The following is a 26,753-nucleotide window of genomic DNA, read 5'->3' as shown; positions in this document are numbered from 1 at the left end:
TGTTTCCTCTCTCGCTGTGTCTCTGTCAAATAAATAAAATCTTAAAAAAAAAAAAATCTTGAATAAATGATATGGCCCATTTTCCTTTGGAGTGTTGTGTCCAAGACTAACAGCTGTCCATTCAAATCCATTCTCTTTTTCTATTATTGTACGGCAGCCTCCTTTGCAGTTAGGTGGGTCTTTGGGTCTAAAGCTTGTTCTGAGAATGTGAGCCGCCAAAGTGCTATAAGCCATTTAAGGGTCTAACTCTTAAGCTAGTAGGTGAACCTCCTCCCCAGTCTTTCCCCCTCCTATGTTTTTGCAAACCAGCATTGACCATGCAGATGAGGACAATGTATGGAAGTGGCAAGAAACAGAATGAAAGGAACCTGGGACCTTAAATGATTATGTCGAACAGATATGAATTCCAACTCTTACGTGAGAGAAATATGGATTTATAGCTCATTTGAGCCATTGCATTTTTGGGGTCTCAGCTACAGCAGTGTGTGCTATCCTAACCAATGTAAGCAATGATATTATTTGGTCAGAGGATTTACGGCCCAACCAGTGGACATCAGCAGTTAGTCCTTAGGGATGACCAGCCTGTTCCCACAAAGATGAAGCACAGGGGAGTGGAGGAGATCAGGAGATCAGGTTCAATGACACTGGCCTTTGAGATCAACCATTTCATTTTCCTTGCTCTCCCCAAGCTCGGATGGATGATGGACTACATTTGCTTACGTTGCCTTCAGATTGCCTTCTGAGAGTGAGCATGCACCAAACTATTGCCTAGACCCCTTGGCAGAGCTGTTCCTAGTTATTTAAGTTAATCGATACATTTTTTGGTTTTTAAAAATTAAAAAAAAAGGGGGGGGGAGAAATACAGACAACAAGCTTTAGTGAACTGGTTAAAAATCAGAACATGCTCATCTAAGACACTTGGCTTATCCAGAACAAAGGTACTGGAGGCCAGCAGAGGGCCAGAAGGCAGGCCAAACAGGGGGCGTGCACTGAAGCTCAATTACTTTATTCCTAGGAGACCCCATAATTCCTCCTTCAGAGTACTTTTCATTGGTTCAGAAGTTCCAAATTAAGTAAAATGGTTTCCAAGCCCCCTAGAATTTGGAAAAAGTACATCAGAAGAGAGAGGGCTACCTCATATTGGCACAAAGACAGGGAGGGGGCACAGGTCCTATTCAGACTTAAGAACTGTGTAGCTGCTGGCGTCAGCACTGGGCACGCGGTAGTCCCACCGCAGTGACCCTGAGCACCAGATGCTCACGTGACCCAGGTCCTCAGGAAATGTTAAGATATGTTTAGTTCGGTGTGTTGAAGCCATGACACTCCTCAAATCTCTAAAGAGTTCTAACCAAGATAAATTCTGGTGCTTCAAAGGGTTAAATGTCAGCTCTCTGAAAGACTTAGCTATTCCGAAAGATTCTGGGCAACAGAGTTTGTGCTGCCCTTTCGAAATCCATTGGGCTGAGGGCAAACTGAGACCACTGAAGCCACTCTGCCCCAACAGCCCATTGGATTTGAGCCCTCCACCCCCCATCTTCCTCAGACGTTCCCAGGCAAGTGGCACCAGGACTTCAAGGGGACAAGGTGCGGAGCCACCCAGGGTCTTCCAGGACCCCTCACCTGGGAATTGGGAAGGGAGCCCTTTCTCCTTCACTGGTGGAAGGAACAGCCACAGGTGGGCCTGATTCAGGGTGGGGTCTGTGGTTGCGTGATGGTGGTGGAGGAGGTAAGACATTCAGACTGCTCTGGACTATTCTCCCATAGAGCTGCTCTTTGGGGTTCACCAGCTGGGGATGGGGAAGCTTAGAAAACTCCCCATGTCTCCTGTGGCTTTGACCCTCTGTGCCCCTGCTTCCTTTTTGCCTTGGGAGGCTGCTACAGCCTAATCCCCAGTCCAGGTCAGACACAGAGAGGCCACTCAGCACCCGGAGCCAGGCTTTCATTCTTGAGCTTTGGGTCCCAAGACAAAGAAATCCCACAGGGAGGAGAGCAGAGGCACAGGCCCTGCAGGGCTGCTCACAGGAGCATAGTCCCCTGCCTTTTGGGAAAGAACTCTTACCTAAGAGGAAGGAAAGAGTTGGGGAGCCTCTCTCTCTGGAATCCTTGTCTCTCTCACCCAAGGTGCCAGGAACTAGGAACCAAAGACTCCGTGAGAACTGTGATATGTATCTTGAGCTTTGTAACTTCCTATGTCCAGTTCTGCTTTTTCCTGGTGTCCTTGTTTTGATGAGGAAGAGAACCCTTAATATAGAAAAAAGCAAGATGTTCATTTTTGGCAGTAGCCAGGAGAAAACCAGGGGTCCATCCTCCAGTAGCTTGCCATAATGGGGTGGGGGGAAGGGTGGAATGAGAGAGTGGCTGGTGGCAGCTTTAAATTTTTTATTTTTATTTATTTTTAAAGTAACCTCCACACCCAGCGTGGGTCTTGAATTCACACCCCTGAGATCAAGGGTCTGATGCTCTACCACCTGAGCCAGCCAAGCGCCCCGTGGTGGCAGTTTCGAAAAGGGGAGCCAGCAAGTATGAGGACCTGAAGCAAGGAAGAAATGGGAGCTCAGGAAGAGGCCGGGGGTGCGGGGAGGGGAGGCCCGGGGAGGAGGGAGACATCCAGCCCTCAACACCCAGAAAGTGGGCCTCAGGCATGTCCTCCCTCCTCCTCCCCCTTCCTTCCACCTTTTAAACCAGCCCCGGTGACTATCACCTGGGATTGGTATCCCCACAGCCCAGGCCTGGCACTGTTTGCCCCAGACACTTGCAGGGTGACAAATGGGCGGGTTGTTTCGGTGAGGACTGAAACAGCCCAAGCGCCTGTCCCCAGTCTTCAGGAGCCTCCACAAAGGGGCCTTTCCCAGCACCATTTACTACCACAGAGCAAATACCCAGGCACATGGTTTCAAGGCAGCCAGAGGCTCTGACTTCTCTAAAACAGACCCTGCCCTCCATACACCTTTTACATCCGAGTGGTTTGAATGAGCACTGTGAAGATGCTCACGGGCAGCCATCACTGGCCACAGCTGCCTCCCAAACTGCCTGGCTTCACAAGCCAGTGGTCTCTTGAGCAGCCAAATTTCCCCACGCCCTTGAGAAGGGTTTAGCAAGGAGCTAAGACAGTTAACTGACCCTGAAGAGCCTGGTGGCCATGGTAAGAAGACAGGCAGCACAAAATAGTGAGTGTAGGGATCGCAGACCCTGCGGTGGCGGCCAGCACTAGAAGCTCCATGTTGGCGGGGGCCACACTGGACAGAGCAACAGCAACAGAGCAGAGCCCTCGTGTACCTAACATGTCTAACAGAGGTGCTGCCGACAGGGGAGGGGGATGGAAAAAATCACGAACTGACAGTTTTAAAATGAAAAACAAAACACCCCTGAAAAAATACATATGGGGCCAAATTTTCCTGGAAATACTGGGCTTTCATTTTCTGTCATCAGGTGGATTAAGTGGAATCAGGGAAAGAATAAAGCTGTATTTCCTGCACAGGGTTTCCTGGCTGGGGTGGGGACATCCAGAGGTAGTTTCCTCAGGCTGGCAGGGCTGGAGGATGCTCGAAGGCCCTGTTATGCCAGGTGTGGTCCAAGGACTAGCAACATGGCCATCACCTAGGACGCTTAGAAATGCACTCTCATGTCTCACCCTGGACCTGCTAAAACTCAATCTGCAATTCAAGATCCCAAGGTGACTCATGCATATTATGTTTGAGAAACACTGCCTTAAGGGATGGTTCAGGTTTCAAATTCTTTTTTTTCCTTGCAGTTGAACTCCACACAGAATCTTCACCTGGCTGTAAAAGCAGACCGGAGCTGGTTAATTGGGGCGGCCATGCCCCTGTGCTCCTCACTCGCAGCAGCCTTGGAGGTCCATCTGAGCATCTCTAAAACTTGAAGTCAGCTAAAACCTGCTAATCTTGCCTCAGCATCTAGTTTGGCATTGATGGGATGTTTAAGATTTTTTTATTTTGGGGGCGCCTGGGTGGCTCAGTTGGTTAAGCGACTGCCTTCGGCTCAGGTCATGATCCTGGAGTCCCGGGATCGTGTCCCACATCGGGCTCCCTGCTCATCAGGGAGTCTGCTTCTCCCTCTGACCCTCCCCCCTCTCATGTGCTCTCTCTCTCAAATAAATAAATAAAATCTTTAAAAAAAAAAAAAAAAGATTTTTTTATTTTTAAGTAATCTCTATACCCAAACATGGGGCTTGAACTCAGGACCCCAAGATCAAGAGTCCCATGCTCTTCGGACAGAGCCAGCCAGGTGCCCCTAGGGAGATGTTTCTACTGACAGATGGCCTGCTGTGAGGGGCACAGGTGAGGGGTGTGGACTGCACCTGCAAGCCAGCAAGGCTCTATAGATGGAACACGCTGGCGGACACTAGGGCAAAGCTGTACGTAAGAACCCAGCTCACTGCTCAGTCCGCATTGCCCTGCTTCCTGCCCAGCCCAACCTCAGGACTAGAGAGATACAAGCAAGCCCTGGTGTGTCCCCAGAGAGTGCTGGGTGCCTCAACAAACCCCTACACATAGACACTGGGACAGTAAGCCCACCACAGACCCTGCATTTCCAGGGCTGCTCGTACAGACCCACAATCTTAAAATTCACTTACCTAGGATCCCCAGAATTGACTCATGCGGCAAGGTGACCCTGGCCAAAGGGACAGGCCTCACTGTGATCCAGGCCAGACCTGCACTCTAAGGCCTGGGCTTCCAGGCTTCCTGAGGGACACTTCCTTTAGCAGGCAGGAGCCCTCTCCAGCCTTTTTTCTGTGTTAGGGGACTGCTTCCCTGCATTCCTAAGAAGTGGACTCTCTCACATGGGAGATGAACTAGTCTTCAGAAAGTGGGCAGACAGAGCATGAGTCATAACCTGGGCACTGGTTAATGAGCTTGAAGCCTTCACTTTTAAGATTCAAGTCCCATCCATCTATCCTCAGGGAGGGGAGGGTCAGGTGAGGAGGAACATTAAGGCGGTGACATTTCTCGTTATGAAATGTTAGCTGTGCTTCTTCAGGGACTGGATTAAAAATGGGTGAAAGGGAGTATGGTAGCATGTTTGGGAACCGAGAAGACTAGAGGCCTCTGATCCAAAACGCAACATGCTTTTCAGGCAGGGGCATTAGCCTACCCACATCCGGACAAAGCTGTGACAGAATCTCAGTTGTCAGGTCTCCAGAGAGGTGGCCACTGCCAACCTTGGCAAGGCTCCAGCAGCAATGCCACTGGGGGCCTTGCTGAGTAATGAGAACTGGAAAGGACCCTTCCTAGTGGGCTTGTTGTGACCACAGGCCACCGTGGTGATGACAAGAGAGCGTGGTTACTCTGGTAACCTGGTCTGTGTGAGGCCTTGGTCGAATCTGCCAGCAGCAGGGAAATCAAGACCCAGCATGCATGATAGTGCTACTGGAGACGGACAAAATGAAGAAAGGGTGACCCTGTGACTGGGTGAGCAGCTGCTCCTCAGGAGCCAGCCGACTCCGATCAAGGGTACGCAGGCTGAGCCAAGGCTCGGGAGGCCACACAGGCAGCATACTTGGGAACGGCACGGGCCCTGCCTGAAGGTGACGCAAGAGCCTATCAGTGTTTTTGCTCATGGGAGAAACACCAACTGCCAGTCTAGGCTGGGAACTTGATCTTTTACCAACTGACCGGAGAGCTAAGTTTTCCAAGCATGGATGTCTTTGGAATCATTGCAACATATTTCACTGTTTTCGTTCATGATTCTTACAAGCACGGCTAACTTTGAGAACACTGAATTCCGTTCACAGTTAGTATTTCCGCTGCCTTAACTGACCCACAGACAAGTGTACGGGAACTGCCAATACACATATTTGTGTACACACACCACAGTTTTAGAAATTGGGACCATAAAGTTGTACCTATTAGTTGCGGATCTGACACATTACACATTGCCAGGATCATCTCTCATTTGTGGTTTCTGGAGAAAGAACCTGTCAGTATTCAGATGACCACTTTTGAGCTTTCTGACGGTGGACCAGACCAAGCCGTCCACAACTGAGTCTTAGAGTCTAGGTCCTGAGTCATAATGAGTTCACACCCTGAGGGCCCTGGCCTCGAGCATGCCAGGGACTGGTCAGACCTCCTCTCTGATGGCTGCAGGCAAATTCCTAAGCCTGATTAAAAATACCACTGAGGAAATGCCCACAGAGCACTCCTCATCCCAATGACAACCTGTCCTCTCCGACCACAGGAATGATGTTGGGGCTGTTTCCCTTTAACCCTGCCACATTCCTCCAAGAACCCTACTATGCCCCCAAGAGAGGCAGCTGCAAAGACCACAGACACCCTGATTTACATAAAATTATCTCACTCCATTTTATTTAAGATTTTTTTCTCCAGTTAGTAAAAGAAAGATGTGTCTCTCTTTATACATATGTACAAGTTCAGTTATAAAAATAGACAGCACATTCAAAGAGAAAAAAGGCTTGGCATTTTTCTGATTCCCTCTAAATAGCATCTGTACACAAGAGTCTGGGTTTGGGCAGGGGAATCTTAATGATTTAAATTAAATGATTCCCCTATCACCCCTACTCCAAAAAAAAGTTTTAAAAATCAATCTGTCTAAACTCAATTCCGCGATTTTCAGGTGTGCAAATTAGAGGCTGGCCCGCCCGGAAGCACCTGCTCCACCAGGGACATCAGGCTGGGGGCAGGCAGAAACACCTCCCATGCAAACACCACCCCTTTGCCTCTCTTGTGGGGGGCGGGGCGGCGCAAGCTGAGGCAGGTGGGGGGCTGAGGCCAGGAGGGTCGGTACTGAGCTTTGCCCTTTCTCCATCCTCTCCGCCTCACTCCTGCTGTCCCTTCCTTTCTCAGTGCAATATAGACAGTGCATACAGCCAAGCAGGGGGCTGAAGGGCAGGGGTGGGGAGACTGTGCATTCAGGAAGGGCAAGGGGAGTCTGCAAGAGGGGCAGTGAGGATGTCTCCTGCTGATTGAGATGGCTCCTGGTTTCTTTACTGGCTTCTGGGAGTCCCGGGGTGGAAGCTGCTGCTACGGTTGCTGGTGGGACCTGAAGGTTCTCTGGCATGAACCATGCAGGACAGGGGAGGAAATGCTGGGAAAACAAGTGCCTCCGGGCATGCCTCCTCTAGTCTCTGTCACCCTCATGAGCCACTCACTAACCTTTTCGCACTCACTGTTCTCTTCGGTGCTGACACTGGCAAATGGAGTCTGGAGACCCGGGGAGCTGCCCAAAGACCGAGGATGCCAGATACAGGATTTCCTCCCTTCCTAGCCCGACAGGAAATCACAGCCCTAAGAGAGGTCTCCACTGTGGAAGGTTCTTCACAGCACTTGCAGAGCCTCTGCAAGGGACATGACCAGAGCCCAAGTGGAATGGGGATGGAGACTGTGTGCCTGAGCATCTACAGGGGGTCTATGTCAGGCCCTTCCCCAGTGCGAGGTTTAAGATGTGGCTGTAAAGTTCACTAGAGATGCTGTGAGGCCGATCTCTGTCCTTGGGCCTTCTTCCTCATAGGCCCCCCAGAGCACTCCTCTTGAGACACAGGTGAGAAAAGTGCTCACACCAACCACCTGCCTGTCCTTCCCTTGCTGCAACTGGTCATCTCTGCCCTCTGACCTGGGATGTAAGACGCTGCACTGGGCAAGCCATCCAAAGACCATATGTGGGCCAGGACTCTGGCCCCTGGTTTGGTTGAAGGAAGCCAGAAGGTCCAGGTGGTTACCGTCCTCCAGAGGGGTTGGTGCCTTTGCCCTGTTTCCGGACCAGGGAGTCTGGGGCTAGGCTGCTGGTCAAGTGGAGGTTCTTGGGAGTCCCAGGAACATTATTTCCTTTGCTCAAAGGGGAACTCAAGGGAGAAGAGGCGCTTGAAGGTCCAAAGTCAGCAAGGCCAGCAGGCCGAACAAGAGACGTCTGCAGAGGACTGCTGGCAGAGATTCCTGTGGGATGGAGAAAGAGGCAAGAAGAATATAGGCACCAGGCCTGTCTGAGCTGCCCCGGTGCCTCACCTTGCTTGCTGGAGTCTGGGCTGGAGGTGAGGTTGTGGGGAACCCCTCCCACTCCTTGCCAACCTCTTCTTAGCACCTTTGCTTGCTCTCCTGTCAACTGTCTTTTCTGTAAGAGGGAGGTGTTTTTCAGGGAAAAACAACACCTACTCAGCCTTCTCCACATCACCTCATCCACAAGGAGTAAGATGTCACCTTGATGCTCAAGGGCAGAGCACGTCACACAATGTGGGGAAGCCAACGCTGCAGGATGGTGTGTAACTTCTTAGGCACTAATGTATTTTCTTACGTATTCCCTCTTCCTTCTTGGGACACCACTTGTGATCAGCTGCTCCTAATCACGCCTCCTTCACTTCACAAGATGTCCTCTATTCCCCAAACTCTGCCGCTTCAAGGACCCAGTTCAAATTGCTCATCCTCAGTGATGGCTCCCTGGGGGACAAGTCTTTCTTCCTTGTATGAGCCAAAACCACTCACAACCTCGTAACACACTGTCTAATATGCTTCATTTGTTTCTTGCAGAGTGGTCTGACTATCCTGAAAAAGCATATTAAGTGCTTGGAGGACACACAACGGTCTCTTCCCGTCCATCAGGGAGCTGCGGGGGATCCCTGAATCAGTCCTTTCCCTGGTTTTCCCATTCCCAGTCACCAAGCATTGTTGATTCTTCTTGTGGCACTCTGCCTCCTTCACCCCTCCCGCCCCTTCTCAGACCAGATCTCCAGGAGAAAGCCTGATGGGTGTTGTGGCTCCACCCATCTGGGGGTGAGACCCTGCCACAGCAGCCTGGACTGCTGGTATGATTGTTGTTTTCCAAGGATGTGAGGAGCTGACAAAACTGGACTAAGCTATTATACTTCATATTCATTGAATGAACAAACCAATGAGAGCCGAGATTCCTGCCGTAGGAGGAAGGGGAAGGGGGCTGACACTTACTCAGCACCTTCTATCCAATAATGGGCAACACCCGCTACAACAACATTTTCAGCTACACACCAAGCCCATGCTACGAGTGCGGAGCCAGTGAATGGCGCTCCCCTCCCCACCCTCGCAGCTGTCCTACAGGCTATGCTTCTCCTCCTCCTCCACACGCCCTGCTCACCACAGCCACCTCCTTTCACCAACTTTCCAGAGCCCCTCATCACACACCTGAGAAGCTCTTGTCCATTAGGTCCTGCCATGTCTCTCCACTCCTGACACCTACTGCTCCTCTTGAGCTTGGCCTGACTGACCTGCTCAGTGACCCCGGATATGCCCCTTCCTTTGTCATCCTTCTCCTTCTTTCTGAGTTACAACCTGGCAACTTCGTCTCCAGGTCCATGGCTTCCCCCTTCTTCCGAGCTATAGCTACAATTAAGGCCTCCCCATTTTTGTCACTCAGTACACGCATGCTGTCGTGTATTGCTGTTAAACATATTCCACAGATGGCTCCCTCTTCTCACTTCTATTACACACTCCAGAGCGGGGGCCATGTCTTATTATTCTCTCATGCACACAGCTCGGGTGATGGCAAATGCTGACTACGCTAGCCTGGATTACTGAAACAGAATTCCTGAAATGCGCATCTTGGAGGGAGTTTCCTGGCCCCGGGGGGTGCCCTACCTGCTCTCCGCACAACACTCCACAGGCCCTCCAACCTGTCCCTCACCAGAAGGGAGCCTGCAGCTCGCCCCTGCCCCCAGGGGCCTCCGCACCTTTAGACACATTGTACCCGTATGCAGCATAGGCGGCTGCTGAGGCCGCCGCGGCCCCTGCTTTGGCTCCTGCCATTGCAGCAGCACTGCCTGCGGTGGACTTCCGGCTCCGGCCTTTCCCGGCTCCTTTGGCTGTGCTTCCTGACCCTTTGGGGCGGCCTCGGCTTCGAGCGGAGTGGCCACGTCCTGCGGCTGGCATTTCCTGAATGGAAATTCCTGTGGGAACAAATGGGCCAAGAGGGAGAAAGAGTCAATCTCTTGACATGTTAACAGACTCTTCCCCGGACAGGCAGGGCTGTCTCTCGGCGTGTTTCAGGACTCCCAGGGAGGGCTCCGTCCCCATTTAATGGCTGGGCCAAGGAGTCACAGAGTAAGAATTCTGAACAGCTAAAACAGCCTGACTCCTTAAGCTGCTCCTCATTCTAAAAGAGTGGTTCCACTACTCCTGAATTTCTTCTTTAAACGAGTTTCATTACTAAATGAACCCCAGGGGTGTGAGGCCTGTGATTCACCTGCGCGCTTCAATGTGCTCCTGCCTTGGAGAGTCAACTTTTACTCCCAAGTTTTAAAGCTAGAGCTCCTCAAGAAATCACACCATGGGCCCCACAGAACAAAGTGAGGAAAGGCCCAGAGAAGCAAACTTTAATTAAAAACTAGCAAAAATAAAGGTGGAATATGAAAGATAAGGCTGACTAGAAAACAAAGAAGTTTGAAATCTTTATAAAGTTCTTTCTCCCTTTCACTTGACAGGGCTCCTGAAAGAATAAGCCTATCAGTTCTTTTTCCTCCACTTGTTTACAGACAGTAGAAAATGCCGTGATCTTGGGAGGAGTTGGGACTTCAGCACGAAACCCATGCTTCCCCTGAGGCACTGGACCAGGCCCAAGCTGTATGAGACCGCAGCACCACTCACCGTTCACAGTGTCTGAAACGGAGCCTGTTATGGAAGCAGGAGAGTTGGTGGCCCGAGACTGGGGGGCTGAGGAGGCTGGGTCATCCACGATGACCAGCATATCACTGCTGCTCTCGTCCAGGGGGATGGAGCCGGTGTGCAGCTCACTGCTGATGGAGATCTGGAGGAGGAAGGGTCGTGATCACCACCATTCTTGGCGCCCACAGCCCATGGCCCTCATACTCATGTGAGGACGTGCTTCTCAGACCTCATCACTATTTCTCTCTCCTGCCTGGCTTCATTCCTGATGGTAAAATTCCCTGCTTTGGCTCCAGAGAAGCCAGCCTGTCCTCATTTCCTTTTCTTCTTATGTATTCCATGTGCAGCCCCCTTCCCCAAGGCAGAAGAACTCCAGGAGAAGCAAAGGCTACAAGGTCAGGACATAGTCCCCACCGCTGGGATGAAGGCATCTAAAAGGAGCCTCACCTCACTGAAAGGGCTGGGCATGGCCGAGTCCACGCTAATGAAGGAGTCATCCCCGTCAGCAGAGAGGTTGGAGTTATCAGCCGAGGGAACAAATGGGATCACTAGGTTCACACCCTCCTTTCTCCTTTTACCATCCAATTCATCTTCCTTTTTCTTCTGGGAACACACAAATCAAGAAATTTGGAAAAAGCATGAAGATAGGCACTAAAAGAAAAGTGGGGTTGGAAAAGAAAGTGATGACAGAAATCTGACTCTCTGTAAACTTACAGGTTTTTTTTTTTTTTTCCATTAGCATACTTTTAAGGAAGGAAAAAACTCCTAAGGAAGGAGGAAAGGCATAGCTTAAGAAGAGTTTATGTATATTCTACCCCAGTAATACAGAGCTGCGAGGCAGGCGAGTCACAACGAATCAGGGCTGCACGAAGCCTGACCCATGAGGGGCATGTCCGAGCTGCAGCACTCGTAGGGGTGGAACTGATTCAGTCCTACAAGAGGGAGGCCCAGTGCCTTTAGTGTATTTTCTGCACATCTGTTTTCACTCTGCCTTCTTTTTAAATATGCGTAAGGAGAACAAAGGTTCTTATCATACCCAAGAAATAATGGGTTGCTTTTGTCATTATTTTCTCAGTTTACATGTAAATGCTTATGGATTGAGCTACATTAAGCAGGTCTAGAACCAAGTTTAGTAGGGCTCTGTCACAGATCAGGGACCTGAAATCGCAGAATATGCTTGGAAAATTCTGGGAATCACATCCACTCACTGTATCTAACTGCATTTGTATCCACCCCTATATCAGGGTTAATGTCTTTGTGTAGTTTATACTACCACTGGATGTTTATCTGAAACTTCTTTACTCAGAGCAGGGATGGCTTCTGATGCAAACTCAGCAAACCCTCCAATATCTTGTATTAGAAAACCACCTTTTGTGGTTCAAAGACTTCATTGCTGTAGTTTGGATTATTTCCCCTCCCGCCAACCCCCATCCCAAACTGCATTTGTAATTTTGTGGCTGAGGGTCATTTGTTTGTTAATGTACTGTGCCTTTAACTTTAGACAGCTTTTTATTTTGATGTCTTGTTGGCTCAGTAATGCTCAGGATATCAACTGTTTTGCAAAATAAATTTACTGAACTTGGGCTAAAATAAAAACCAACCAAACAAAAAACAAAAAACCCCCACCACCTTTTCTTCTTTGATGTTTCTGAATATTAAAGCTATTTTAATTCTAAATAGTAGTTAAGTAATGGGTTAGAGATTTGAGGATGGAGTCACAGTTCCTGGATTTTTCAACTTTGATACAGTGAATACCAGGGCATCCTTTGGGTTAGAGATAGTTCTGCTTAGCAGAAGGTACAAATGAGGGTATGGATTTTACAAAAGAAGAGCTGGTATATCTACTGGAAGATGATCAAATAATACAGACAAGTTCCTAGGCTGCTGACCATCAAGGTCATATGGCCAAAGGGACAAGGGACATGAGGCCCAATACAAGCTTGGATAAGGGGAAGAAGTCAACCTCCACTTACGACAGAATCAGTATCAACATGTGGTCAGACCATGTGCTTCAGACAAACCAAACAGTCCAGGGAAATGAAGCATGGATAACTGTTGGGCTTGAGGACCCATAGCTATCATGCTTGAAGCTCACAGTAGCTATCTTGTTCAAGAACAAGGGCCCAACGAGGGCTGATAAAGATGGGAAGGGCAGCAAAACCCAAAGGTAAGCCAAACGCACCAGAAAAAATTAGGAAGTACTTTCTGAAAGGTAGTAAAGTGGTTCTGAACCAACAATCTTTAGGTGTTAAGTCTGGGAACCCGGTCAGAACCAATGGGCCGACTCCTGAAACAAGAATAAATCCTGAAGGCCTCACTTCAATTTACTTGTCAATAAAGACCAGAATAAGGATCACTGAAATAAGACTCTGGTAGAAAGAGCAAGACAGGGAGAAATATAAGGGGAATTACATTCCACTTCGCAGCTGGCCAAGTGGGGTCAGGAGGGAAATGTCAGAAGGGAGACAAAAAACAGCTCAAATCTTTGACATAAATTAGAGAAAAAGAGATAAACAGATTGGTCAGTGATTTCTTTTTCCAACAACAGATGACACTGAATGGAACACTAGCAGAATTAAGGTAGGATGGATATAATGACCTCTTAGGCCCTAAGATTCTACGCAATCTGATAACGTAAGTAAGATCCATCTTATCCGCATTTAGCCTTATGCTTTGCAACAGCCCCGACAAATGATTTCCATAATTACATGTGACCAGACAAGGTAAGTCTGTGTGGGGACTACTGGTCTACCAAGGCTGCATTTCTCCTGATCAAATGTCATTCAGCACAGAACTGTTACCACATACAGCTGGAGCTGGATACCAACCAGTAACCAAGATGATAAGCCATCTACCCAAAGCTTTTTTTGTTAGTGCCACCCTGTCCCCTGCTGGTCCCTGCCGGCCACCCAAAGCTTGATATACCTTCTCTGCATACTTTTCCCGCTTGCGCTTGCGCTCTTTGACTCGGTTGGTTTCCTCCTGCTGCCGTTTCTCTTCTTGCCGCAGTCTCACTAAGAAAATTAAAAAGATTTTTTTTTTTTTAAAGATTTTATTTATTCATTTGACAGAAAGAGATACAGCGAAAGCGGGAACACAAGCAGGGGGAGTGGAAGAGGGAGAAGCAGGCTACCTGCGGAGCAGGGAGCCCAATGCGGGGCTCGATCCCAGGACCCTGGGACCATGACCTGAGTCGAAGGCAGACACTTAATGACTGAGCCACCCAGGTGCCCGAAAATTAAAAAGATCTGAAGATCTGATGAAGTATCTGTGGTAATCATAATTCTCATTCTCTGAAATTAAGATGGCCACACCCTCTGATATTTATGTTCTAGGGTAGGACGTCTGTCTAGGGCAGATTAACTAGTTTTTTAATGTGGAGAGGGAACAGAGTTCTTGGATTTTTAACAGTTTTGGGGGTCAAGCCATCATTCAGTTTAACTGTCATGGGCCGTTCCTTGCCTTTATTCTTTCTCCTTTACTTTTCTTTATTTTTTAATTTTAAAAGATTTTATTTATTACATGACACAGAGAGAGAGAGAGGGAGAGAGCAAGCACAAGCAGGGGGAAGCAGCAGAGGGAGAGGGAGAAGCAGGCTCTCCGCTGAGCAGGGAGCCCGATGTGGGGCTTGATCTAGGACCCTGGGATCATGACCTGAGTTGAACTGAGCCGCCCAGGCACCCTTTCTCCTTTTCTTTTCAGCCTTTTAATATCTCTGCATTGCAGAGATCAAGTATGATTGTAGAGTCCTGAAAGGGTTTTCGAAGGCGGTGGCAAGGTGAGCACTGTAAGAAAGGAGCTTCATCAGGGGCGCCTGGGTAGCTCAATCGTTAAGCGTCTGCCTTCGGCTCAGGTCATGATCCCAGGGTCCTGGGATCGAGCCCTGCATCGAGCCCCGCATCGGGCTCCCTGCTCCGCAGGGAGCCTGCTTCTCCCTTTCCCACTCCCCCCCCGCTTGTGTTCCCTCTCTCGCTGTGTCTTTCTCTGTCAAATAAATAAAATCTTCAAAAAAAAGGAGCTTCATCATACTTTCTGATGTGATGCTGACATCCTCATGGGCTCACAAGGTAATTCTGAAACCAACTATTCTCAAAAGCCAGCAGTACATGGGAGAATGCTACAGCAGTGTGTTTTTCCAACTTCTCCATAAAAACATTTCTTTGGGCAGAACAGAGTAAATTCATTACTGCTGAGGAGTCTAGGGATACAGCCTCCCTGATGCAAATTTATTCAAAGTCATAGTACTTTTAAAATACATGTGAATTTTGCCTTCTACTCAATAACACATTCTTTTTTTTTTTTTTTTAAGATTTTATTTATTTATTTGAGAGAGAGAGACACAGCGAGAGAGGGAACACAAGCAGGGGGAGAGGGAGAGGGAGAAGCAGGCTTCCCGCCGAGCAGGGAGCCCAGTGCGAGGCTCGATCCCAGGACCCTGGGATCATGACCTGAGCCGAAGACAGACGCTTAATGAATGAGCCACAGGCACCCCTCCATAACACATTATTATTTGGGTTTTAATATAAGTTATTAACATAAAAAATGCTTCTACCCAAATACAATCTTTGGCTTTGCTTACCCTTGGCACACAGCCAAGAGGCCCTACCATTTTCGGATGGGTGAGGCCAGAGAAACATCTTTTATAGGGAGGAGAGGGCTTTAGTAAGAGGTTTAGAGTACATACATTTCTTTTCCAGCTCTTCATCATCTAGAAGAAGACTAACCACCTCTTTGGGTTTTAAGGTATCTGGTTTGAAGTTCCCACCAGAAATCACCATCCGCTGAATCTATACCAAAGCAGATCAAAACATCACCACCAGGTACCCATTCCCTTATGGCTAATATCCAGAAACAAGGCAACATCTTTCTCAATCTGCTCTTCTGGCACTTGGATTCCCTATTTCTTCTCATTCATCTCACTGGCTCATTCAGATTATTTATCCAACAGAAAGAACAATGAGAACTTCTCTTGCTTGGGACTGCTAATTGATAGCTAGAAGATCCAATAATACAGAAATCAAGATAAAAAACCCTCAGACCCCCAAATAATCATTTCTTTGGAAACTAGCAAATTTGGTATACAACTTAAGAGGCTGTCAAATCGAGAGTACTAGGATGAGAGCTCAGATGTCATTCCTTATTCCCCTGCATGGTAAAGCATGTGAAACAGGAGGGCCATGACCGGTGTCTCCCCGCCATGAACAACAGCCCAACCCAGCCTGTAGAGACCATTCAGACCGAAAAGAAGTGAGGAATGAACAGCCAGGGTGGTACAGGGCTTGACTTTATTTTCTATTCAGAAGAACTTTGCGCCGCTCCCTGACCCACAGAAGGCAAGGGTCTCAGCCCAGTAAATGTGGTTGTACTTTACAGCTCCTCCACCACTACAGTACTTGCTCTGCCTGCTGCTTACCTCACTCTTCTCCTTGGCTCGCTGCAGAATGCGTTCCTCAATGGTGCCTTTACAGATGAGTCGGTACACAGTAACCTGCTTTGTCTGCCCCAAGCGGTGGGCTCTGTCCATGGCCTGCTGGTCCACAGTGGGGTTCCAGTCGCTGTCATAAAAAATCACCTGCACGGGCAGGACGAGAATACAGCGAAGACTGAGGCACTCTTACGGCAAGGCCAGGAACTCTGAGAGCAATCCAGCCACTTGTCATTTGCAGTAGTTTGATGCCAGATTTTCTCCCAGGATATTAAGATGAGCAGACATCCACTCATAAAACCAAGCCATTCCTTCACTTGTCTTGGGCAAAACAGACATACTCTAGCTTTTTTTTTTCAGGATTTTCATTTAAAAAGAGGGAACAACAATAACATTAATAGTTAATTAATACTTAGTGCTCACTATCTGCCAGTCACTGTTCTAGTTGCTTTATGTGTATTAACTCACTTAAATCCCATAATCACCATGATTTAGGTACTATTAAGACCTCCATTTTATAGATGAGGAAACTGAGACACATAGGAATTATAGAATTTATCCAAGATCATAGAGCCTAAGTACGTGGTAGGCCTATGAGGTGGGGGATATGAAAGCCTTCTCTCTCTCTTTTTTTTTAAGTTTTCATGTATTTATTTAAGCAATCTCTACCCTCAACGTGGAGCTTGAACTCACGACCCCAAGATCAGGAGTTGCATGCTCTTTCAACTGAGCCCGCCAGGCATCCCTGAAAGCCTTCTCTTTAACACTAAGCCTACCACGGTAAGGGATAGGCATAGCTTTCCTGGCATTCTCCGGCTCATATTTCCTATCCCTTGAATTCGGCAAAGAAACATTTAAGGGTTCCCTGGAAGCTACTTTTAGTTTGCTAAACAACAAACAAACAACAACAGAAATGTCCTCTCCTCTCCTCCACCCACAAGTCATCCTACGGCCAACAGACCTGGGTCCTCAGTCCTGAGGCTACTATTGAATATAGGGGATGTCCTGAAAGAAAGCAGTTCCAAATGGTCCTCATGCGTCATCTATATTCAAGCAAGTCACCAAATCCAGCCACTGCTTCTTCAGAAATGAACCTCTCCTTTTTATAGTCCTACTGTCCCTATCCTGGACCGGGATCTCATCACCTACACCTGGCTCGCTGCCACTGTCAGACCAGCAGGCTTTCTAGAGCTTGGTCACTCTCTTCTTTAGTCTACTTTGGTTACCACTGTAGGCCACTCTATTTCCCTGTCAGTTATGCGGTAACACACCAAGTCCAAACTCCCCTCAATAATCAGGCCTTGCTATACTGAGCCAACTTCATTTCTATTCTTTTCTAAAATAAACACGCCCCTTCCTTTTTGTTAGAGAGGTCTCTTCAGTGCTCCTCACTCATGATTGTTTGCATCACTTTTTGCTCAAGCTCTTTTTCTGACCTGTAGTCCCTCAATTCTTCTCTATTGGTCTTTTAAGGTTTGATTCAAGCTTCCCACTTTCGAGAAGGCCTCCCTGATTTCTCCTGCCTATAACAATGTCCCTTTTCCCTATTCCTCATGGATTCCTACTAGAAATAATAATGGTGAAAATCTGTTCAGCACTTACAATGTACCTGGCACTAGTGTGCATACATATCTCACTAAATTTTCACAAAAACCTTGCGTGTTTTCTTCATCTTATCAATCGGGAAGAGACTGGCCTGAGTTCATGGTCCTAACAGTCTCCCTCCACAACCTGCACTATTAACAATACCTTGCAAGCACTGCCTATCCTGGTCCAGTTCTCACTTAATCACTGTCTTCTATGGGTGTCCAATTATTTCATGTGTATTATTTTAAAAATCTCCCTATCTGGTTATATTGTAGGACAGACAGCATCCATCTGTGCAAAGTAGAATTCCACAAATACTAGTCAATTAATACTAGAATCTGTAAAGGAATTGATCAACACTAGACCAAGCCTAAAAATGTAAACTCAGTGATTCACTCTGAAGTAATTTATTTATTCTCTCATTTAAAATTGGACACAGTTCTGCCATTCTCTGCAGAATTCAGACTCTGAGTGAAGATGGACAAAAGACATCGGCATTTGCAACACTCTTGCCTACAACAGTAAAACCCCCACTGGCTCTTTCTGATGCTGCTTCTTTTGTCTTGCTTTTATGCGAGGTATAATCCCGCAATTTTTTGCATCAGTCAGAATCCTTGGGGAGAAAATTACTAACTGCCCGCCAAAGAAAAGAAAATCATTACGAAAACTTACTGCTAATCCACAGTGTCCACAGACCTAGGATTCTGAAGTACACAATACTTGCCATTTGTAGAGGAGCAGAGCAAACCTGATGACGGGATATTTTGGAGATTCAATAGGATATGCAAAATTCTAGAAAATCTACTTTAAACTTTCAGAGAGAACAAGGATAGGAAGACAGAGTTAATGAAAAGGAGGCCTCTGATTGGACTGGGGAGAAACACTACTTGCCCAACACACCTAAAATGACTATTACTGGATAATGACAGCCGATGTCTCATCCAAAAGACAGTACCTTTAGCTAGTTACCTGAGCCTGAGGCAAGTGCAGCAGGAATTCATAGTGGGAAGTTCTACGTTATGAATCATTTCATAGGTGCTTCCTTAACATTTACATTTTTTCCTGAAGTCTCAGTGGCAACCAGACCTGATTCAACTTAGGTTTTTTGAGCTCATAAAAGGTAAAAAAATTAAAGTTAAGGAGACAGGCTGGCAATTTAACTTCAAAACAACTCCCACATTTAGTGGCTAATTATCATTTAAATGGGTTAAAAGAGGTGAGAAATTTGGGAGGACTAGAATAAAATAAGATTCTATTAAGAAAAATACTTACCAGGAAAAAGAGTATGAAGTATATATAAGCTAGTGAGTTAACACAAGAATGGGAGAACTAAAAACCAAGCCAGATAGATGGTTATTATCTAACCTGACAATGAAATGAACACTGAATCAATCAGGACTTGAACTGGGGGCGGTGAGGAGGGGTGCCGGGGGAGACAAAGCCCACCACAGTGGGAAAGAGATGACACCTAGATTTGGTAATCAGGTTTATGGAGCTCGGTGAGACATCCTAGAGAAAAACAAGTAACAATTAAAGGATAAGAACAACTAATTTAGCCAGTAAAGATGAAAGCAAATCAAATGGATGGCCACAAAGCATGGCCCAGCAATGACTAAGGGGAAACATATTAATAGCACCTTCATGAAGTTGTACACACCAAGCTAGACAGGCATGAGGGGAGGAGGGAGGTGAGAGCTGAGAAGGGGTGGAGGCACTGGTTTCACAGGTCACTGAGATGGAGTTTCAGGGGATGAGGGAGTGAAATAGAAGACAGGAAAATTTTGAGACGAACAACTGGAAAATTGGACCAACACTTGGAGGGTGAAACTCTCACCCAAGAGAATGGGTGGGAGCTCAGTACCTTGGGAGGGCTGAAAGCTGTCTGTCCCATGTTGTCTCATAGGACATATAGGAATTCTCACATTGCCACCAAGAGAAAAAGGCTCCTCCGTCTCTCTCTACATGTGAGCATTTAAAACAGGTCTGACACAGGAACAAAACAAACAGTGCAGTTTATAACAACCGTTCACCTAAAGACAGACAAATGCAAAGAGTTCCCTACTTTAGGAAAAATATACAAAGAACAAAACAGTAAGCGGCCATTAATCACATGCTAAAATCATGTTTTTACTAACAGAGTGGGCCAGAGTCCCACTGTTTACAAAATACATGTTTATCGACATTAAGTTTTTCCTGACATTTTAGGCTGACTAACTTCTTCCTTGTCCATAAATGGTTCTGGGGAATCTTCCAAAGCTAAATAAATCTCAGGACAAAGGAAGAATGCCAGGCAAGCAGTTAAGCCTATTGTTTCTCTGAACACACACACACACACATACTGTTTGACTTCACATAAAGCATAACCTAGAAATTCATTTCTCACACACACACACACACACACACACACACACTCTTTGACTTCACATAAAGCATAACCTAGAAATTCATTTCAATCTTGGGAACATTTTACTGAGAAGTACTCCAGGAGGTTCTAATTTACAAGTAAGTCCCCAAGCCTTCCCCTCAAAATTAAATGTAAATTACTTTGGAATTGGAAACTCAGAATATTCAGAGCCTTTTCTCTCTAGTCCCTAGGATGAAAAGGGAATTCCTTCTTCTTTTTTTTTTTTTTTTTAATTTGACAGAGAGAGACACAGTGAGAGAGTGAACACAAGCAGGGAGAGGGGGAGAGGGAGAAGCAGGCTTCCTGCAGAGCAGGGAGCCTGACATGGGGCCTGATCCCAGGACCCTGGGATCATGACCTGAGCCGAAGGCAGACGCTTAACCTACTGAGCCACCCAGGCGCCCCGGGGATTCCTACTTCCACTCCTCTAGCCATGGGTTTGGCCTACTTTGGTTCTTTGTGGTTGGCAGACCTCCTAACCTCCACACGGCAAATTATGTGAATACTGGAAGCATAAAGCAGGATCTCCTCGCTCAAATCTGCTTCTTCTTTTTCTTGACTATGCAAATAAATGACTAGGAGAACTATTCCCTTAAAAAAAAAAAAAAAGGATTTATTTATTTATTTGAGAAAGAGAGCGTGTGTGAGCTGGGGGAGGGGCAGAGGGAGAGGGAGACAAGCACACCCCACCCCCCACCACTGAGCAGACCCTGAGATCACAACCTGCGCCAAAATCAAGTTTAACTGACTGAGCCAGCCAGGCGCCCCAAGAACTGTTCCTTAAGAAACCATAGACCAAACCTGAGCTAGGCAGGCTGAGATGCATTTTAATCACATGAACTTATGCTTTCTACTGAACTCCAGACCCTGCTGCCTGGGTGACCGTGCCCCTTAGTGTTTGCTAAGAATCTTGAACTGAACACACCCCAAATCAAACTCTCGATTTCTCCTCTCAAACCCGTTCCTCCCAGCATCTTCCCCTTAATTGCTAATTGATGTCCCCATCATTCCAGTTGCCTAGGTCAAACACCCTGGAGTTTTCTTTGACACCTCCCAAACATCCCACATCCAGTGTAGCAGCAAACTCTACTGCCTGTGTCTCCAAAATACATGGAAATTCCTATTATTTCTCCCCATCTCAACTGCTTCAACCCTGTCCAAGTCACCATCACCTTGTGTCTAACTCCTAACTGAACCTCCTGCTTCTACCTTTCTCCTTGTAGATCTTCCCACCCTACTCCCCAAAAGCCAGAGGGACACATTTAAAACCCAAGCCAAATCAAGTTACCACTCTGTTCAAATTCTTCCAGGGGCCTCCCATCTCAAAAGTCTTACAGCCCATGAAGGCTTCCACGATCTGCTTCACAACACTTATCTGACAACCTCTCCTCATCATCCTTTCTGTTCCACCTACAAAGGGCTGCTCGCTATGGCCTAATCACGCCAAGAATGTTCTCGCCGCAGGGCTTTGCACTTATCTCTTCTGCCTGGAATGCTCTTCTTTCTGCCAGATATATGCTTGGCTTGCTTCCTCACTTTCTTCAGATCCTGGCTCAAGTGTCACCTTATCAGAGAAGCTACACCAGCGCATATAAAACCACCACCCCGGATCATGAATGGGGTCTTGAAGAATAAAAAGAAGTTTACCAGGTGGAAGAGACAGACGCTGAGCAAAGAGTTCGTGCAGCAGTGTAATACAATATGGTATGTTCAGGCACAAAAAGTGAATCATTATTTCTGGAACATAAATTTTGGGAAGGGGAAAGTAAGTCTGGCAGTTAGACTGGAAAGGATAAAGGTCACAAAATGAAGGGCCTTGTATGCCATGTAAAGGAGCTCATCCTTTGTCCTGTAAGATGATGGAGATTCCCTGAGAGTTTTAGGCAAAGGGAGTGGCATGGTTAATAAAGAAGGTTATAAATAAACCAAGAGAATAAATATGGGGCTGGGGGCTGAGACTGGAGTCCAAAAGATTCACTAGGAGAAAGTGGTTTCTCCTATACTCACACTGAGAGTATGACTATATGGAATGCTTAAAAAATACAGCTGGAACCAAGGAGTAAAGAGAAAGCCAAATTTCTGCTATCTGATGTGACACCAAGTGAGCCACCACCTCGGAGAACCCACAAGAACACACCTACCACCAATGACAGCCTTCCCTTAAGACAACCGAAGCTGATGATGCATGTTAGATCTAGCATCTACCCAGCCAGGCTTCCAGCAGTCGTCAGGCCCTGGAGCCTTGTCCAAACCTGGTTAACTGGCTGATGAGTTTTATATGCCAAGGAAGGTACAGCTGAGTCCTGTGCTGATATTCTACTTAATGATGTTACAGAATCTGCTTTTCTTTCTTTCTTTTTTTTTTTTAAAGATTTTATTTATTTATTTGAGAGAGAGAATGAGAGAGAGAGAGAGCATGAGAAGGGGGAGGGTCAGAGGGAGAAGCAGACTCCCTGCTGAGCGGGGAGCCTGATGCGGAACTCGATCCAGGGACTCCAGGATCATGACCTGAGCCGAAGGCAGTGGCTTAACCAACTGAGCCACCCAGGCGCCCGTCTGCTTTTCTTTCTTGAGGTCAGGCAGCTCTATAGTACAGTAGTTAATAAGGAGAGAGAGTGGACACAGCCTAGGGGTGGAGACTAGGAAACATGGGCTCTAGTTCTAGCTCTGCAGCTTGTGAGTCTATTCAAGCCTCTTCTCCCTTCTACCTCATTTCTCCATGAATCTCCGGGGTTTGCATCCTCCTCCCATTTCTGGGAATTTTCATGCTCTGTATTTCACAGAGAAGCACCACAACAGCCACATAAAATGACATTTTTAGAATCATACTTGCTACAAAACAATTTCCCACTTATGCATTTTTACGTCTCAAGGTTACTGAATTTGTTATTAAATATATTTGAACACTGGGAATAATTCTGAGATTCAAAAAGGAATGCTCTTTTCCATTTCAGTCAACTGAAGTATTCTTCCAGGGAGACTAGGTATGAAAGGATAAATAATTTTGATACAATGTCTTAATTTTTTTAAATTACCAATTTTGTTGCTCTCCAATCACCTTTTGAAGTTTGGGATAAAAAAGTATGAGTTTTTCCCATGGTGGAATAAGAGCATAACTGCATAAGAGCAATAAAACAATCATTTCTGATTTTGTTCAGTTATAGCTCCTAAAAAAAAACCTGTTAATCCAGCCAGATTATTTAAATCTGTTTATTCACTGAGGTACTTGAAGTGTTTAGAACAGTATCAGACACATAGTTGGCATTCACTAAATATTTGTTGAATCAATGTGTAAGAAACTTATTCACAGAGAATGGACAGAAAAGTCCAGATGGAGAGCTAAAATGTACTAGTTTCAGCCAAATGCAACTACTGTCTTATAACATAATGAGGGAAAGAAATAAAAAGTGTGACCCAAAGCAAAGGATAATACCAACTGAACAACATATTTATACTAGAAAACCTGCATATCTGGTATATGTTGTGGCGCTCATTACTTACTGTATCTGCAGCAGTGAGATTGATACCCAGTCCTCCAGCTCGTGTACTTAGCAGGAATACAAAGATGTCATTCCTGTAGAAAAGGGAAGAAGATATGTTAAGAGGGAATACTAAAAGAGAAAGACAGCATGCATGTGGCAAAAACAGAGATCTCTGAAAACAGAATAGTGTCCAGGACTAGAAAGGGTTATCCAGGCCTGATCCACATTTCTTGACACATTGTACCAAGGTGCTCTGATGTTAAAATAGAATCATGGTTGTCATCTCCTAATATGCAGATATACTTCTGCAGCCTACTAATACTGATAGACTGATAGGCAATATAATTATAAACATGTAGCAAACATAACAGAAAAATATGTTATCATGGAAACAGTTATATAGTGTCATAGTTCAAACAAGTCAAGCCATTCCTAGGTTCATACAGAGGGAATAAAATCAGTATCCCTTGGCACTTCCCCCAGGAATCATGACTACGAATAATTTGGGAACTAATGATTATACTTTCCCAAAGCACTCATTTTTAGAAGAATAGTCAGTCCCAGAAAAATGACCCTGAGGTCAGGACTAAGGTCCAGGTCATGACTTCTATGTATTAAGGTGAACTTAGGATCAATCTATGAAGACAGGCTGGAATTAAAGTACTTTTTAATGTATGGCAACATAGCCCCCGTGATTAGATATAGTTGTCTCAGTTTCCCTTGACGTCCTTCGTCCTTTTAAAGAAACCCAGAATTATAAATAAACCGGTACCACTGTCACTCATTCAGACAACAAATATTTACTGAATACCTTCTAGGAACAGGCCCATGCCAGGTCACAGTGAGCAGGCTTGGACTATAAGATTTATCTATGTACACACATACAATTAAGGGCTCAGTTTGATCCCAATTCTTGCACATTTTTAAAAAAAATTTTATTTATTTGACAGAGAGAGAGACAGTGAGAGAGAGGGAACACAAGCACGGGGAGTGGGAGAGGGAGAAGCAGGCTTCCCGCCAAGCAGGGATCCGCATGTGGGGCTCGATCCCAGGACGCGGGATCATGACCTGAGCTGAAGGCAGAGGTTATTTTCCAGAACATTTCAGAGAGAAAGGAACTGCATTATACCGGTGCGCAAACTTTACAGTCCTTTAAATCAAGCTGCTAATCTCTTTTCTCATGATTAAAATTGCAGGTCACACCTTATTACTGGTCATGAAATCAGTTTGGTAGATTGGACTACATTAAAGAAATAAAGAAACGATTAGAACAGATTAGAAAATATTGTAATACAGGGGTACCTGGCTGACTCAGTCGGAAGAGCATATGACTCAAGTTTCAGATATGGCATAGAGGTACTAAGAGGTACTAAATTCCAATGTAAAATGAATTTTACTCATCCCTTGATGCTGTTCTTCCCTGGTAAAGTCATTTGACTGAAGGTCTGTTTCCTGGACTATAAAATGAGGATGCTCTGAATACAGCTGAAGTGACTAAGTGATGACATATCAACAGTAAACATGAGTATCAGTGAAGTTAGCCTCCTGGTTAATCACTAAGCTGTGTTGGTCCTAGAGAAATCTGTCTATTATTTGCATTTAGTTAAACACAAGGTTCCCAGAGGCAGGAATGATAACAAAGTATGTCTGCAGGCCTGTTACAAGGCCAGTTTCCAAAAGGTCTATATACCCACTGAAGTTCTACTAGTTTATCCTTGAATATTATCAAATTTAATATTTCATAATTTTATTTATTTAATTTATAAAATGTCCTCATTTATAGTTAATACATATAAGGCAAACCAAAAAGTTAAAAGGTACATGCTAGTTTGCAAACACATTTTCCTATAGATATGAGATGATGTGAATGGAAGCTTGATACCTTACAGCCCAGAGGAGGGTATCTAACCACAGTGAGGCTGCAAATAAAAACTGACTGAGCTTTCCAGGGCTGTAGTAACTAATCTCTACAGAAGAATTCTTCCTTCTCTGACCCTCTGACCCTCACTGCTCCTCCCCATACTTCTCTCTGCTGCTTTGGTGGAAACAGAAGCAGTGGTCAGAGGCTTCTCTCCAATACCTGTGTGAGAGGGGACGGAACCACCCAAAGGCTAGGACTCATGGTAATTCCTAAAGAAGTCCATAGCCTGAGCAAGGGGTGGGGCGGGGGAAGGGAGAGGAGACAGGGAGGGAGGTAGAAAGCAGTTGGGAACTGCAATACAAGGAAGGGTAGAGGCAGGGGTGCCTGGGTGGCTCAGTTGGTTAAGCATCTGACTGTTGATCTCAGCTCAGGTCTTGATGTCAGGGTCTTGAGTTCAAGCCCCATGTTGGGCTCCACACTGGGTGTGGAACCTATTTAAAAAAAAGAAGGGTAGGGGTGCCTGGGTGGCTCAGTTAGTTAAGTGTCTGCCTTTAGCTTAGGTCATGATCCCAGGGTCCTGGGATCGAGCCCTCAGTCAGGCTCCTTGCTCACCGAGGAGCCTGCTTCTCCCTCTCCCTCTGCCTGCTGCTCCACCTGCTTGTGCGCTCTCTCTCTCTGTCAAATAAATAAAATCTTCAAAAAGAAAAGGGGGTGTAGAGGCAGAAAAATGGGTCATTTCCATAGTCTGGACAGCCAGAGGTAAGTCCCCAGATATGGTAATTACTTATAAACAGGGACCACATATAGAAAAAGCAGTGAAGGGAATCTAGGTAAAAATAAATCAGTAGCGGGGCGTCTGGGTGGCTCAGTCATTAAGCATCTGCCTTCGGCTCAGGTCATGGTCCCAGGGTCCTGGGATGGAGCTCTGCGTCGGGCTCCCTGCTCCGTGGGAAGCTTGCTTCTCTCTCTCCCACTCCCCCTGCTGTGTTCCCTCTCTCGCTGTGTCTCTCTCTGTCAAATAAATAAATAAAATCTTAAAATAAATAAATAAATCAGTAGCAAAACTTAGAAATATATAACAATAGAAGACACTTTTTTTTGGGATATTAACTATGTATTGAGAAGATGCCTTTTAATGATAAGGTAGATGGTAAGCAGCAAGGTTTGATAATTTTATCATATTGAAATGAAAAAATAAGGATTATGGAAACCTTGGGTTGTTAAAATAAATTACTGTCCATCCCAGAATACACTGCTGGATCATTTAATAAACAAAAACATCTAAATAAAACTGCTGAGAAATTCCTTTCAACTTAATAAATCTAGTATTGATAATGTGAATTACTGTTTTGGGGGCTCTGACTAAAGGGAAGAAAACAGAATCCCTGAAGACAAC

At 46.1% G+C, this 26,753-nt stretch overlaps 1 protein-coding gene and 1 long non-coding RNA gene across 9 annotated transcripts in view; one reads left to right on the top strand and one right to left on the bottom strand.

Moving 5' to 3' along the window:
* Nucleotides 1–5,275: 5,275 nt before the first annotated feature.
* INO80 (INO80 complex ATPase subunit) overlaps nt 5,276–26,753 on the bottom strand; it is a 136,658-nt gene continuing 115,180 nt past the window's right edge. For 4 of the 7 annotated variants that reach the window (XM_064570661.1, XM_064570659.1, XM_064570660.1 and 1 more), the window contains 9 exons: nt 23,516–23,588; nt 20,495–20,605; nt 16,012–16,170; nt 15,283–15,385; nt 13,524–13,612; nt 11,046–11,201; nt 10,581–10,740; nt 9,668–9,883; nt 5,277–7,907 (listed from right to left, as the gene is read on the bottom strand). In XM_064570661.1, coding sequence (XP_064426731.1) covers nt 7,690–7,907; nt 9,668–9,883; nt 10,581–10,740; nt 11,046–11,201; nt 13,524–13,612; nt 15,283–15,385; nt 16,012–16,170; nt 20,495–20,605; nt 23,516–23,588 — 1,285 coding nt within the window. In that variant the 3' untranslated portion in view covers nt 5,277–7,689. Of the gene's footprint in view, nt 7,908–9,667; nt 9,884–10,580; nt 10,741–11,045; nt 11,202–13,523; nt 13,613–15,282; nt 15,386–16,011; nt 16,171–20,494; nt 20,606–23,515; nt 23,589–26,753 lie in introns of those variants that run through there. The other 3 variants (XM_064570664.1, XM_045900325.3, XM_064570665.1) reach the window with 3 other exon arrangements.
* LOC135361584 (uncharacterized) lies at nt 8,426–11,072 on the top strand. Of its 2 annotated transcripts, none has more exons than XR_010405049.1 (3): nt 8,426–8,770; nt 10,469–10,806; nt 10,946–11,072. It is a non-coding gene; the product is annotated as an uncharacterized LOC135361584 (long non-coding RNA). The 2 variants fall into 2 exon arrangements; XR_010405048.1 differs by having other exon boundaries at nt 10,418–10,806.

The sequence above is a fragment of the Mirounga angustirostris genome, unplaced genomic scaffold (assembly GCF_029215605.1).
Source record: "Mirounga angustirostris isolate CCGP_5_RB_7025 unplaced genomic scaffold, mMirAng1.0.hap1 SCAF_9, whole genome shotgun sequence".
In the NCBI taxonomy this organism is placed as follows: Eukaryota; Metazoa; Chordata; class Mammalia; order Carnivora; family Phocidae; genus Mirounga; species Mirounga angustirostris.
Note: the sequence above shows the minus strand (reverse complement) of the source record. Positions and strands in the feature narration are given on the sequence as shown.